The sequence below is a fragment of the Globicephala melas genome, chromosome X (genome assembly GCF_963455315.2).
Source record: "Globicephala melas chromosome X, mGloMel1.2, whole genome shotgun sequence".
In the NCBI taxonomy this organism is placed as follows: domain Eukaryota; kingdom Metazoa; phylum Chordata; class Mammalia; order Artiodactyla; family Delphinidae; genus Globicephala; species Globicephala melas.
The window spans coordinates 15,624,134-15,638,077 of record NC_083335.1 but is presented as its reverse complement, the minus strand read 5'-3'; the positions used below and the strand labels follow the sequence as shown (position 1 = coordinate 15,638,077).

Below are 13,944 nucleotides of genomic sequence, written 5' to 3'. Positions count from 1 at the left end.
ATGTTTATGGACCATCTTCTGTAACCAATGTTAGGCATGCTCACCAGTCTCTCTTAATTCTCACAGCAGCCCTGATAGGAAGGAATCACTATCTCCATTTTATAAACATGTGAACAAGCTTAGAAAGGACTCTTCATGGAAAAATTATCTGGGGAATTCCCTGGTGGTCCAGTGGTTAAGACTCAGCGCTCTCACTGCCGGGGCCCAGGTTCCACCCCTGGTTGGGGAACTAAGATCACGCATGCCGTGCGGTGTGGCCAAAAAAAAAAAAGAAGAAAAAAAGAGAAAAATTATATGAAGACACCTATTCTAAAAAAGTGAACGCTGGTCATCTCTGGGTAATATGGAAACAATGGAATTTTGTCTGATGTTTAAATCTCATGTGAAACAAAATGCTGTTTTCATTTAAAAAGTAAAATTTTATGAAATAATAAGTATATAGAAGGCTTGACCAACATCCTGAACTAGGATCTGACACAGGTATAAACCCATGTCTTCCAACTTCCCTGCCCTTCCCTTGACATCACATCGTCTTCTCAGGAGATACAGTTGTCTCTCCTGCAGGGGATTGGTTCTAGGACCCCCTGCAGCTACCAAAATCTGAGGATGCTTAAGTCCCTTATGTAAAATGGTGCAGTATTTACATATAACCTACACACATCTTCCCATATACTTTAAATCACCTCTAGATTACTTACAATACCTAGTACAATGTAAATGCTATGTAAACAGTTGCCAGCATGCAGCAAATTCATGTTTTACCTTTCCTAAGCTCTGGAATTTTTTTGATCCGCGGTTGGTTGAATCTGTGCACGTGGAACCTGTGGATATAGAGGGCCAACTGCGCAACCTCAGGCCAATGGGGAAGGAAAAGGAACCACCATGAACAAACCAGTTTCTGTCTGACCTGGCTCTCACTGAGCCATCACTCTAAGTCACAGGCCTCACCCTGCTCTGACTGGACACTCCCTCCTCACATCCAATGTTCACCGAGGCTACGAGGCCATGAGGCCACATGGCTCTCCTTACCACTCTAGTAAATCAGTTTGCAAAATCTCCAGACCTTCCTGCAAAGCATCCATGTATATGGGGCTGTGGCTGAACAGCCATAAAAATGGGCCTCCTGTTAGGTCCTGGAGCAGGGTGGCATCAACTTGAAAGCCTTCCAGTCCACATAGTGAAAGTCAAAAAAAGGCCATTCACCACTGCCCTCTGCCTTCTACAGATACCTGGATGAGGGCCCCGATTACCTCCTTCATCATTTCATTCTGAATACCTCAGTGTTGAGAGGACCAGCAGGAAGAAAGATATCAAGTGCTTCCAGGGTCCCTAGGTCTGTGCTGGCATTCAGGCCTCTGCGTGCTGCTTGGAATTCCTTTGACAGAAAACACTGCAGCAGTAGTGGCTGCTCAGGAGAGAGGCAACTAGAATGGGGGTACTTCTCCCAGGGCAAACACTGAACCCTCTCTTCCTATTCCAGAATGAAGTTCCCTGAACCCTGGTTTGGTTGTTCGTGTAGCCAGAATGGTAGCAACAGAAACTGCCTCAAACTTAGTAATTCTCTCTGAGCTCCCTTCAGAGGACCTGAATACTCTTATTTTCCGTCTCTCCTGAGAAAGAATGGGAGTAGGACTCATGGCCATCACATATTTGCTGAGCACCTGATACCTGAAGAATTTAGATCACGGGGGGTGGGGAAGCTGAGTAACCAGACAGATACAGATAGTTAGAAATAGATAGGTAACTTTAGATATATGAGAACTATTTCACTCTTTTATTTATAAAGAAGTCATTATGGATCAGTCTTGTGCTAGGAGGCACTGAGGATACAATGCTGAATAAAAGAGAGTTTAGATTCCTTTTTATGAAACATAACATGTGCCCCTCCCAAATTTTGTTGATGATAGATTCCTATCACTGGGTGCCTCATCATTTTGTATTCTTTTATCACCTCTAGGGTCAAGCTCTAGCTGCTGGCTTTCTTCAGACTGGAGACACTGGACACGATTCCCTTCTCCTGTGGAGTTTCTGGTGTCTAAGAAGGCTTGACCGCCTGCTAAAATTTCTCCTGCATATGCTACAAGTATAAGGCTGCTCACCTGTGTGGGTTCTCTGGTGTTTAATAAGGTGGGAGTTCTGAATGAATCTTTTCCCACATTCATAACATTTAAAGGGTTTTTCTCCTGTGTGAATTCTTAGGTGGGTGTGTAGATTTGTGTTATGACTGAAGCTTTTCCCACACCATGAGCATCTATATGGTTTTATTCCTTGGTGTGCCAGTAAGTGCTTATTAAGATCTGAACTCCACCTAAACCTCTTATCACATTGTTGACATTTATAGGGTTTCTCTTCAGTGTGAATTCTCTGGTGCTTAATTAGGTCAGAGCTAACCCTGAAGCTTTTCCCACATTCCTGACATTTAAAAGGTTTCTCTCCTGCATGGCCTTTCCCATGAAGATCCATACGTTTTGGAAGCTCTTGTCTGCAAGTTGTAAGTTTCTTTCTTTTCTTCCCTGGAAAAGCTCGATGCCGTTTCCGTACCCTGTGTGTACCACCATGATTTTCTCTGCCCGTTGTTTTCTGGGCAACTTTCATTCTGGCCTTTCTTAATACTTTGCATCCTGATGCTTGTATTTCTAATGTAGAAAGAGACATAGGTTGGTCATTTCCAGTGTCATTTTTGAGCTTTAACCCTGTTGGAATAAACAGAAGAATCAGACATCTGATCCCAGAACAAGAAAACTACAGGAATGAAAAGAAAAATCAATGATGACAGCTTTTAAAAAATACAAGAACAAGTGATTTCTGGTCCAATCTGGACAAAATGGCATAGACCCATTTCTCCCTGATCCTCCTTGCTAGGCACAACAACAAACCCATTCAAGAATGCAAGACACAATGAACAGAGAATTCTAAAAAGTGGTAAAAAGAAGGCAAAATGGTTTGGGACCCCAGAACTACAAGAGTAACACAGCAGGTGTCTTACATCCCCACACCCAAAAAAGAAGGCAAACCAGATCTAGTGTTTTCCAAACCGCAACCTAGCAACAGAAGGCTACCTGGATAGGCTTATTCCTTCCCAAATCTGAATGGGAAACCTTCTGACAACACTAGAACTCCAGTGAGGAGACACCAAATTAGGCATGCAGAACTAGCAAGAGGGACCTAGCCACAAGTGGCTGGGCCCAGGAAGCCTTTTCATCCCTACAGGTCAGAGATTCCCACTGAGAGACACTCTGGCCTAGGTAAGTATCTTCCTCACCATCAGGCAGCACCAGCGGGGACGCAAGGGAACCCTAGCAGTACCATATAAACCAAGGAGACCACAATAACACTATAAAGGCTCTGAAAACTAAACTGTCACTAGACACATACTCCACAAAAGTAGGAAAGAACCTGTGTGCTAAATTAAAACAGAGTGACTGCCCATTAAAATAAAATATTTAAATAGGACCCAGACTCTCCTAACGTAATAGACAAAATGATCAGGATGCAATAAAGAAAATAACACATCACACCTAGAACCAAAAAAAAAAAAATCACAGCTTGAGTGAGAAAAGGCAATCTGACAAAAATGGAATCAGACTGGAAGTCAAAACCAGAAAGACAACAGAAAAATCTAAAAATATATGGAAATGAAACAGTATACTTCTAAATAATCCATGATTCAAACAGAAAGTCTCAAGGGTAATTTAAAAATACATAGTTAAATGAAAATGAAATTCAAATATATCAAAATATGTGGAATGCAGCTAAGGGAATGCTCAGAGGAAAATGTATAGCCCTAAATGCTTACAATAAAAAAGAGGAAAGGTCTCAAATAAATAATCTAAGTTCCTAACTCAAGAAACTAGAAAAAAAGCGAAATAAAATTTTAAAAAGTTGAAGAAAGGAATAATAAAGATCACAAAAGAAATCACAATCAAACAAAAAGCTTATTCTTAAAGAAAATAAAATTGATAAACCTATATCAACACTGACAAAAATAATAGGAGAGAAGATATAAACCATCAGTGTCAAGAAGGAAACTGGGTATATCTCTACACATTCTGAAGCAATTAAAAAGATAATAAGGGGGCTTCCCTGGTGGCGCAGTGGTTGAGAGTCTGCCTGCCGATGCAGGGGACGCGGGTTTGTGCCCCGGTCCGGGAATATCCCACATGCCGCAGAGCGGCTGGGCCCGTGAGCCATGGCCGCTGAGCCTGCGCGTCCAGAGCCTGTGCTCCGCAGCGGGAGAGGCCACAACAGTGAGAGAGGCCCGCGTACCACAAAAAAAAAAAAAAAAGATAATAAGAGAATACTATAAACAACTTATGTTCATGGATTTTAAAAGTTAGGAAAAATGGGCCAATTTCTCAAAATCCACAAACTACCATAATTCAACCAATATGAAATAGATAATCTGAATAGCACTCTGACCATTAGAGAAACTGAATTCATAATTTAAAAGCTGCTAAAAAAGACAGCTCCAGGTTCATATAGTGTTACTGGAGAATTCTACCAAATATTTATAGAATTAACACCACTTGTATATAATCTCTTCCAGAAAAGACAAGAGGAAGAAATACTACCCAAGTCATTTTATAAGGCCAGTAATTACCCTGATAGCAAAATCATACAAAGACAGTACTAAAAAAGAAAACTACAGACTAACATCTCCCATGAACTTAAATACAACAATCCTCAACAAAATACTGGCAAACTGAATGTAACAATAATTAAGAATTATATACCATGGTCAAGTAGGATTTACTGCAGGTATGCAAAGCTGGTTCAACATTTGAAATCAATCAACATAACCCACCATATCAACGAGCTTTCAAAGATCATAATCCCATTAACTGACACAGAAAAGTATTTGACAAACCCCACATCCATTCATGATAAAAAACACTCAGAAAATAAGGAATTATATCGACCTGATGAGAGTATCAACAAAAAAACCTGTACTAACATCATAGGTAATAGTGAAAGACTTAAAAAACTTCTTAGAACTAATAAGTGAGTTCAGTAGGGTCACAGGATAAGAGAACAAAACAAAATTAGTGGCACGCCTATACAAAAACAATAAACATGCAGAAACCAAATTTAAAATAATACCATTTACAATTGCTCCAATGAAAATTAGCTTCTACATACACGTAACAAACATGCAAAAGATCTGTACACTGAAAATTACAAAAAGCTGATGAAAGAAGTCAAAGAAGACCCGAATAAATAGACATACTGTGTTCTCTGATTAGAAAGATCAACATAGTAAAGATATCACTCCCCCTCAAATTAATATATAGGTTTAATGTAATTTCTAGCAAAATTCCAACAAAGTTTATTGTAGACATAGATAAGCTTATTCTAAAATTTACATGGAAAGGAACAGGCCCTAGAATAGCTAAAATAAAATTTTATCTTGACAAAAGAATAAAGTGGGAAGAATCACTCTACCTGATAGATATTAAGGCTTCCTAAATTGTATAGCTACAGTAATCAAGACAGTGCCATACTGGCAGAAGGATAGACACATAGCTCAATGGAACAAAATAGATGTACACAAATATGCCCAACTGATCTTTGACAAAAGTGCAAAAGCATTTCAGTGGAGGAAGGCCAGTCTCTTCAACAAACGAGGCTGAAGCAATTGGACCTCCATAGGCAAAAAAAATGAACTTCAACCTAAACTTCATACCTTATATAATAATCCACTCAATAAGAATCGTGGACTTAAATGTAAAATTATAAAACTTTTAGGAAAAACACAGAAAATTTTAGGGATTTATAGCTAGTCAGACTGCTAGCCTTGATAACAAAAATACAATCTATAAAAGGAAAAAATAAAAAATTGGTTATCACAATTCAAAATTTTTACTCTGTGGAAGCCCATGGGAAGAGGATAAAAAGAAAAATACACAGCCTTGGGGAAACTCCTTGCAAACCACATATCCACGAAAGCACTAGAATCTAGAATCTATAAAGAACTCTCAAAACTCAACAGTTAAAAAACAACTTAATTAAAATATGGGCAAAAGCCATTTCACTGAACATAGAGATAGCAAATAAGCACATGAAAAGCTACAAAACATCATTAGCTATTAGGGAAATGCAAATCCAAACCACAATGAGATAACACTACATACTTAGCAGAAAGGCAAAAGGCACCATTTTAAAAAATGGTGATACTACTAAACAACGGCAAGAATGTAGAAAAACTGGATCACATCCATTGCTGGCTGAGAATGTAAAATGGTACAGCAACTTTGAAAAACAGTTTGGCATTAAACATGTAATTACCATATGAACCAGCAATTGCACCCTTAAAGGCATTTATCCCAGAGAAACGAAAACTTATCTCTACACAAAATCCTGTACGTGAATGTTCACGGCAGCTTTATTCGCAATAGCCAAAAACTGAAGACAGCAAAAATACCTTTCGATGGGTGAATGGTTAAACAAATTGTGGCATATCAATATCATGGAATGCTTCTCAGCAGTTCATCTGAACTACCGATACACGCAATAGCTAAGATGAATTTCCAGGGACTTATTCTGAATGAGAAAAGTTAATCCCCCAAAGCTACATACTGCATGACTCTATTCATATAACATTTTTGAAATGGCAAAATTAAAAAACTGTAGAACAGATCAGTGGTTGGCATAGGTTGGTGATGGGGTGGGATGTGGGAGGGAAATGTGTGTGGTTATAAAAGGGCAACAGGAGGGCTCCTTGTGGTTATGTAACTGTCCAGTATCTTGATTGTGGGGGCGAATACACAAACCTCAACATGTGATAAAACTTTATAGATCTAAACACACACACATACAAGGGAAAACGGAAACATGAATAAGGTCAGTGGACTATATCAGTATTAATATTCTGGTTGTGATATTATATACTTTTGCAAAAGTTATCATTGAGGGAAAATGGGTAAAGTGTACATGGGTTCTCTTTGTATTACATTTTAAATATGCATATGAATCTACAATTAACTCAATTAAAAGTTAAATTAAAAAAAATACAGGGCTTCCCTGGTGGCGCAGTGGTTGAGAGTCCGCCTGCCGATGCAGGGCACATGGGTTCGTGCCCCGATCCGGGAGGGTCCCGCATGCCGCGGAGCGGCTGGGCCTGTGAGCCATGGCCACTGGGCCTGTGCGTCTGAAGCCTGTGCTCCGCAACGGGAGAGGCCACAACACTGAGAGGACCGCGTACCACAAAAAAAAAAAGAAAAAATACAGGAACAGAATCTTAAAAATGTTAAGCTCCTATAAAGGTTCCTATCAAGGAATCTTCTCTTCTTCCTATGTATACACTTACCTCAAGGAGACTCTCTAAGACTGTCCTTGAACTCTTGGGGACCTCGGGTCTATGGTTCTTGCCCTTGTGCTAAACAGATCGCTTTAAGTTTAGGGTGCAATGATAATGTTCTGAGAATAAAACTTTGAGGTCATGGACTGCCATCTTAATTCCAGACTATTTTCAGGAAAAGTGAATGACTCTTTTATACTTTTATTTACTCCCAACATTTAAATGGGCAGAATCTTAGATTCCACATCTTCTTTATACTCTACTGTGGTTGTAGGTGGATATGCAATGAGGAAGCGAAGAACTAAACCTATAAGGAGGACAGATGGAAACGACGTGGAGGGGGCGGGGAGTGCAGTGGTATTCCAGCAGACCTACTTAGAGATGAGGTGGCTTAGACCAGATGGTGAGAGCAGAAGAGGTTGAGACGTGGTTGTATTCAGCACCTTTTGTTAAAAACTTTTTAATCTTATACTGGAGTATAGTTGATTAACGGCGTTGCAGGAACTATTTTAAAGACAGAGCTCAGGGCACTTGCTGACGGATCGGCTGGGGGGTGTAACAAAAAGACCAGAAAGAAGGATAACTGAGAGGTTTTGGGCCTGAGCAACTGGGTAAGTCGTGGTGCCCGCTACTGACATGGAAAAGATATGGGAAGAGTGGGTTTGCAGGGCGGGGCAGGAGTATGAGAGATTAAGAACTCTACCTAGAATAAAGAAGTGAGATGTGTATTCGTAAAAAGCTCTCCGGGTGGTCTGGATATGCCTTTCCTTTTCCCCACACCATCAAGCTGAGAACCAACCCGCCACTGGAACACTGGGACTTTCTCACAGGAGTTCATTTTTCATGAACTGAGGACGGGACAGATTACACAAGTTCTACACAAAGGAAAGGAAAAATCTTTACCTAGAGAGATGACAGTCTCATAGTTTTCCTGCATTACATTATGGTAGAGGATCTTCTGAGCAGGGTCCAGTAATTGCCATTCTTCCTCGGTAAAAAACAAGGCCACATCTTCAAATGTCAACAGACTCTAAAGAAGAGAATAAGTTGTAGTTCAGTACTTGCCACGACAAAAGCCATCCTATCACTCATCTCCGAATGACACGGGAGGCCAGTCACTGAAGACCTTAAGAGTATAATATTTAAGGGAAAAGAAGTGAGATGGCAGAAAAGGAAGGCACCAAAGAAATCAGTACACAGCTTGGGAGGTGCCCAATTCCCACAGGGCCAAGCCTCGTTGCCTAGAGAACACCTGGGGCTAACGCACCTCAGAGCACCTGCCAGGTACGGTGGGTCATGGGTAGCAGAGAAAAGCAGACAAGGTCACGTTCAGGCTGCCTGGAAAAGCTGGAAAGTACAGCTCACCTGGGACTCAGGCAGGATGAGCTCAGATGCCATCTTCCAGCTTGGGGTGCTTTCCTGCTCAGAAAAGGCTAGAATCTGTTGAGCAGGCACAGCTGTGGGGGGAAAAGAGCCAGAAAAACTTTCTCTTTTCTATTTATGAATACCCTGAGGCAATTTCTACAATATAGGACTCCTTCGGTAAAGATGGCTCATCTTCGCGCACGTGTGTGTGCGTGCGTGTGTGATGTGCTGTGCCAGAAGTGGCCTTCTCCTTGCAAACAAGAACCAAATATCCACCACTCCGCAGAACTGGTTCCCAGTTGACTCTTTCCACAGATTTCATGAAATAAAAGGAAATCCATTATGTTTTTCCTCTCATAAAATAAATTGTTTGCTGAGCTGGGCAAGAATTAGAGGTGTTTGAAAATGAAAGCCTAAGGTCCTCCAGTGTACGGTAGGAAATGTGGGAGATTTATTACTTTTTTCCTGGTGTACAGTTATCTTCCCATTCTGCCAATGACAGTCCATTTCTGATCCCAATTTCTCCTTTAACTTGTAAGGGTGAGATGACCCCGCCTGTTCCTGCTGTATCTTCCTCTCTCCTCTCAGATTTCTAAGGAGCAAGGTCCACATTGTAAATACCAGGGTTCTGTGGTTGGGATGTTTCTGTACCACAGAATGACCCTCACCTTCACCCACCACTGGCCTACTATACTCCCACCAGAGAGCCATCCTAAGTGCCAGCAGGGCTGGGCAGCTGGAAAATTCCGTGACATTCTAGCTGAACCAATTACTATCACAGCTCCCAGGAGAAGAGAATTATTATGAAGCTCCTCACCTCTTCCATATAAAGGCTGGGTTTCTTTCTGAGTATTCCAGCCCAGCTGTTCTTGCAGTACCCGGTATGTATTCCAACATTCTTTCTGGAACACACCCATTGGTTGGGGCTCTGCTGGCTTCCACTTAAAGCCTGGGGCCACTGCTGTTCCTCCCAAGAGCAATGCCTCCTTTCCCAGCTCATGGGCTGTGACCTAGAAATAATCCCCATCCTCGTTAGCAAAGAACTTTTGGCCTTGGGGTGGTGGTGGAGGAACAAACAAGACTAGAGCCCAGGTTTGGGGAGCGTGTAACGTTAAAGGAAGTCATTTTTTAATTAATTAATTTATTTTTGCTGTGTTGGGTCTTCGTTTCTGTGCGAGGGCTTTCTCTAGTTGTGGCAAGCGGGGGCCACTCTTCATCGCGGTGCATGGGCCTCTCACCATCGCAGCCTCTCCTGTTGCAGAGCACAGGCTCCAGACGCGCAGGCTCAGTAGTTGTGGCTCACGGGCCTAGTCGCTCCATGGCATGTGGGATCCTCCCAGACCAGGGCTCGAACCCATGTCCCCTGCATTAGCAGGCAGATTCTCAACCACTGCGCCACCAGGGAAGCCCAGGAAGTCATTTTTAAAAAGAGATACTGCACCATGGTTTCCTCACAAGGAACTATACACGTGATCTGGGAAGATTAGGATAAAATGAGAGAAGCTGTGACTGCTGCCGGCCTCCACCCCTCCACAGATGGCCACAGCTCAGGCCACGAGCAGGGTGGGGTAGGCTGCCTGTCCTTTTGCTGCCTCCACTCTCTTGCTTTCTAGACTTGGATCCTTGACCTAGTGGATTTGTATCTTCTAGTTTTCTCTAAAACAAAATAAGGACGCAAAGAAAAAAGGTTTTCCTGTCAGTCAGATTTTCCAATCCTCCCATGTCCAGGGAACGATTTAATGGAGAAAGGGGATGCAGCGGAGGGAAAAAATGAGGGAAGAGTTGGGACTCTAACTTTCCTCCATATGCTTCAGTTGTAATAAGACACCTGTGTTCCTCAAGGTGGACTCTCGAGGAAAGGAAGTGTGCTGCCATCTCCCAAGGACAGACCTTGGTTCCCCACTCACCAGCAAGGCCAAGGCCAAGCACTAAGGGAGGCCACAGGGCTCTTTCCTCCTGGCCCTGAGATGTGTGTTCCCACCACAGAGGGCACCACCCCTCAGCACTTTCTCTCCATTTTTCTGTTGGCACTTTTCTTCTTTCCGTATCCCTGTTTCCCTTTTTTCTATCTCTTCTCTTCCTTTGCAGTCTCCCCAGAGATGTTTGATTTATACTTCGGTTGCTACCCTCTCTTGCCTTTGATCTCTAAGTGCTGTCCACGCTTTCAGGTTTTTTTCTCCTTCCCCAAGTCTTTCTTGCCTTTTATTTCTCTGTTGCTAAGTCCTGTCTCCTCAGCCATGCTAGACCAGGCCCATCACCCTCAATTCACCCTGGCCCTGAAGAGGGCGAAATGCATTTCTTTTCTCGAAGGCCAGGAAAGACTCCCAGGAACTCCGAAACCTGGAGGCTGACTGTGGCTGCCAGTCTGTGATTTCAGATCGCACTTAGCTGTTCTAAAGCAACAACAGAAGAATGACCTAATCCATCCCATTATCCAATTAGCAGCCCCCGCCCCGGACCTTTACCCTATTTCAGTGTACCCGTAAGGAATCTTTCTGCTCACCTCATTACTTATTCCACCATGTTCTTTCTGAAAACGGTCTACCAGGGCCACAGCCTCTCTGATGCTCTGTGGATGATACTTCTGCACCCAGTTCTGGATATCCCTGGGCAGAATGGTCAGGAACTGCTCTAGCACCAGCAATTCCAAGATCTGCTCTTTTGAGTGGATCTCTGGCCTCAGCCACTGATGGCATAATTCCTGCAGTTGGCTGACAGCCTCAAGCGGTCCAGGTGCTTCATGATAATAGAAGCTCCGGAAGTGCTGGCGAGCGCTCTCAGGACCAAGACTGTCCATCTGTGGGCTGGATTTCTTACTCTGACTGGAGCTCTCTTTCACAGACCCCTTAGTCTCCCACAAAGCCTCCACGTGTGGGTACAAGCATGCATTCACCTTCAGATGTCTCATCATCATTTGCTCTAGGAATAGTTTTACTCCTATGTGTGACATCCTCCTGGTGCCACCTTTGACAACTGAGGCCTTGTCAGGCTTGGTACAAAACCAATGAGTGGATCTTCTCCCCAAGGTCACTGAGGGAGGGCAGAAAAAAAAAGTAAACGTCAAGAAGAAAGCCACATGACACATATTTACTTGCTATTTATAGTTATCAGAGAAGAAAGAACAGAAAAGTTCCTGTCCTGCCTCGCCTTTAAAATCAACTGCCACTCAGGATGACTCAAGACGACTTCTGGACATGTTTTTCCCCTTTCCTTTGTTACCCAACTCTGAAACAAAGCACAGCTCAGGGAAGACAAAAGTCAGTTGATCACTTTTTTTTTTAAGGTTGATGGGTGAAAAAACTGGCACCCATTCACTAAAACGAGCTTTGATATTATGCAATACTTAATCTGTGTGCTTCCTGTCCCACCTTTACAAATGGGGCATATTTGACTTTCTCTAAATTGTAATAGATCACCCCAGTTTTTTGTCTTTAGTCAGGGTGAAAACAACTTCTCTGCCCCTTCATCCTATTATGGAGACTGACGCCTTTGCTTCATGGAACATTTGATATTCTCTTTTCATATTAATATTGGAAAGGAAACTGAGGCGGCCAGATCAGAAAAGAAGTAATTAGAGAAAAAGCAACCTTATTCCTCTCAGCAAGTATCCCCCCACTAAGCAATAAGATGGCATCAACATTGTTTTTCTGGGGGAAGACTTATAAAGGGCACTGAGCAGCTCTGTACCTGTGTCTGAAAATTTTTGCTTACTTTACTGGAAAAACTGACAGTTGGCTTTGTTTACAAGATACCCAAACGTCAAACTATAAAAAAGGAAAGGAGAAACGGTGACGATTAAGGTTCTTCAGAGACAGGAAGGGTCCTTGTAAACGTAAGCCTTCTCTTGACTTTACACTTCCTCAGGGTCATAGAGATCTTTAAGCAAGGCTGAGGACGGCCTTGAGAGTCTGATTTTCTCCGAGGTGATCCAGCAGAAACAACAAAGTTCTTTCAAGGATGTCACCGGTATTCAAAGAAATAATTTGGCTGGTTCCTTGCTGCCTGTACAGGCTCAGGAGGTACAGGGACACGTCCTGTTTTTCTTTGTCAGCCAAAACTAATGTCTAGGAAGCTGAAATGACCCTTTCTCCAGGGATATGCTCATAAGCCAGCGGAAACGGGCAAGTTTCGCTGGGCTCCTTGGTAGGCCTTACGCCCCATCCCCCATCTACACCTACATGTGAGGACCGACCGCGAGGGCGCCCGCGTGCACTCAGCACACCGGCAGCCTCCGAGCGTGCTTCAGCAGCAGCCCTGGGTTATATCTGCACACAGGGTACAAAGAGGTTGCTTCCAGAGATTAGATGTGGCTGTAGGAGACTGAGTGCCGGCCTCGCTGAGAACAGGTCCCGCCGGCTCTCAGGCCGACCCGCCGCCCAGCAGCGACGCCACCGCGAAAAGGAAAAGGCTGCGCGCCCGCACCCCAGCTCGCCACCACGCAGCTGGCGCGTGCGGCCGGCATCTCTCGGGGGCCCTCCTGACCAAACCCAGAAGGAAAATCAAATTACCTCCACCCAGCTCCGGCTTCCGTGGACGCCACTTCCCTCTTTCTGGGCTCGGCTATGAAGTCGCCACGCCTCTCGCCCCCGCGGGGAGGAAGGAAAGTCCGGGTTCCCGCGCTCCCGGGGGCGATGTCGGGAAAGCGCGAGGCCCCGCGAGCGGCGCGCCAAGACGCCGGGGTCCGGGAGCGCGGGGCCTTGGCAGCTTAGTCCCCAGCCCAATCCCACTAGCGGCCCGAGAACATTCCGCAACCCGCCATTTCGGGGTCGCGGGCTGTGGACTGGCCCCAACCGGAAAAGGAAGAATGCATTTCCGGTGGTTCCGTGACAGCCACGCCCAACCTCGCCCTCCTTCAGTCTGGGGAGTCGCAGCCTAGCGAGTCCGGAAGGGCTCGCGGGTCCTTCCCATCTCGGGTTTAGCCCCGGATGCAAATAAAAGAGTTCTGGTCACCGCGTCTCGGGCCCGCGGGAGGCCTAGCTATGCCACAATAGGCGTCTCGTCTCCTGGGAATGATGCAGCCTGCTGACGCGCGACGCCGTGATCTCGGACCCCCGACATGCGGAGTGGCGTCCAGATTACTCCTGCGTCGCGTTCTGGCAGTCGGTTTCCCTTTCTCCCGGGAAGTTCGCCTGGTTAGGGCCACCAACCCCGAAAATCATCCCTAGGCTTGTCCCGGGACTCCTTAAGTTAAGAGGCCTTTGGTCCTCCTAGTCAGACCCCTCGCTAGATCAGGAATAACAGCCGCTTATATTTTTAAATCCCTTGTCTGGTTCGCTGGCACT

The 13,944-nt window shown here is 44.3% G+C and overlaps 1 protein-coding gene across 4 annotated transcripts; it reads right to left on the bottom strand.

The window, feature by feature from the left end:
- Positions 1 to 259: 259 nt before the first annotated feature.
- On the bottom strand, positions 260 to 13,309 carry ZNF75D (zinc finger protein 75D). Of its 4 annotated transcripts, XM_060291987.2 has the most exons (5): positions 13,171 to 13,309; positions 11,166 to 11,692; positions 9,480 to 9,672; positions 8,201 to 8,327; positions 2,556 to 2,693 (listed from the first exon to the last, which is right to left on the bottom strand). In XM_060291987.2, the coding sequence occupies exons 2-4, from the start codon at positions 11,610 to 11,612 to the stop codon at positions 8,311 to 8,313; spliced, it is 657 nt and encodes a 218-aa protein (XP_060147970.1). In that variant the 5' UTR covers positions 11,613 to 11,692; positions 13,171 to 13,309; the 3' UTR covers positions 2,556 to 2,693; positions 8,201 to 8,310. The 4 variants fall into 4 exon arrangements, with proteins under 4 accessions (XP_030700811.1, XP_030700814.1, XP_069900750.1 ...); XM_030844951.2 differs by lacking the exon at positions 9,480 to 9,672 and having other exon boundaries at positions 260 to 2,693; XM_030844954.3 differs by lacking the exon at positions 9,480 to 9,672 and having other exon boundaries at positions 260 to 2,693; positions 11,556 to 11,692.
- Positions 13,310 to 13,944: the final 635 nt, after the last annotated feature.

Excerpts from the sequence above, each read along its gene's own strand:
- ZNF75D (XM_030844951.2), bottom strand. The coding sequence starts at position 11,612 with ATGTCACACATAGGAGTAAAACTATTCCTAGAGCAAATGATGATGAGA. Across the intron at positions 8,328-11,165 it reads ATGGTGGAATAAGTAATGAG|AGTCTGTTGACATTTGAAGA; the intron begins GTGAGCAGAAAG and ends TCTCTTCTTTAG. Across the intron at positions 2,694-8,200 it reads TGAGACTGTCATCTCTCTAG|GGTTAAAGCTCAAAAATGAC; the intron begins GTAAAGATTTTT and ends TTATTCCAACAG.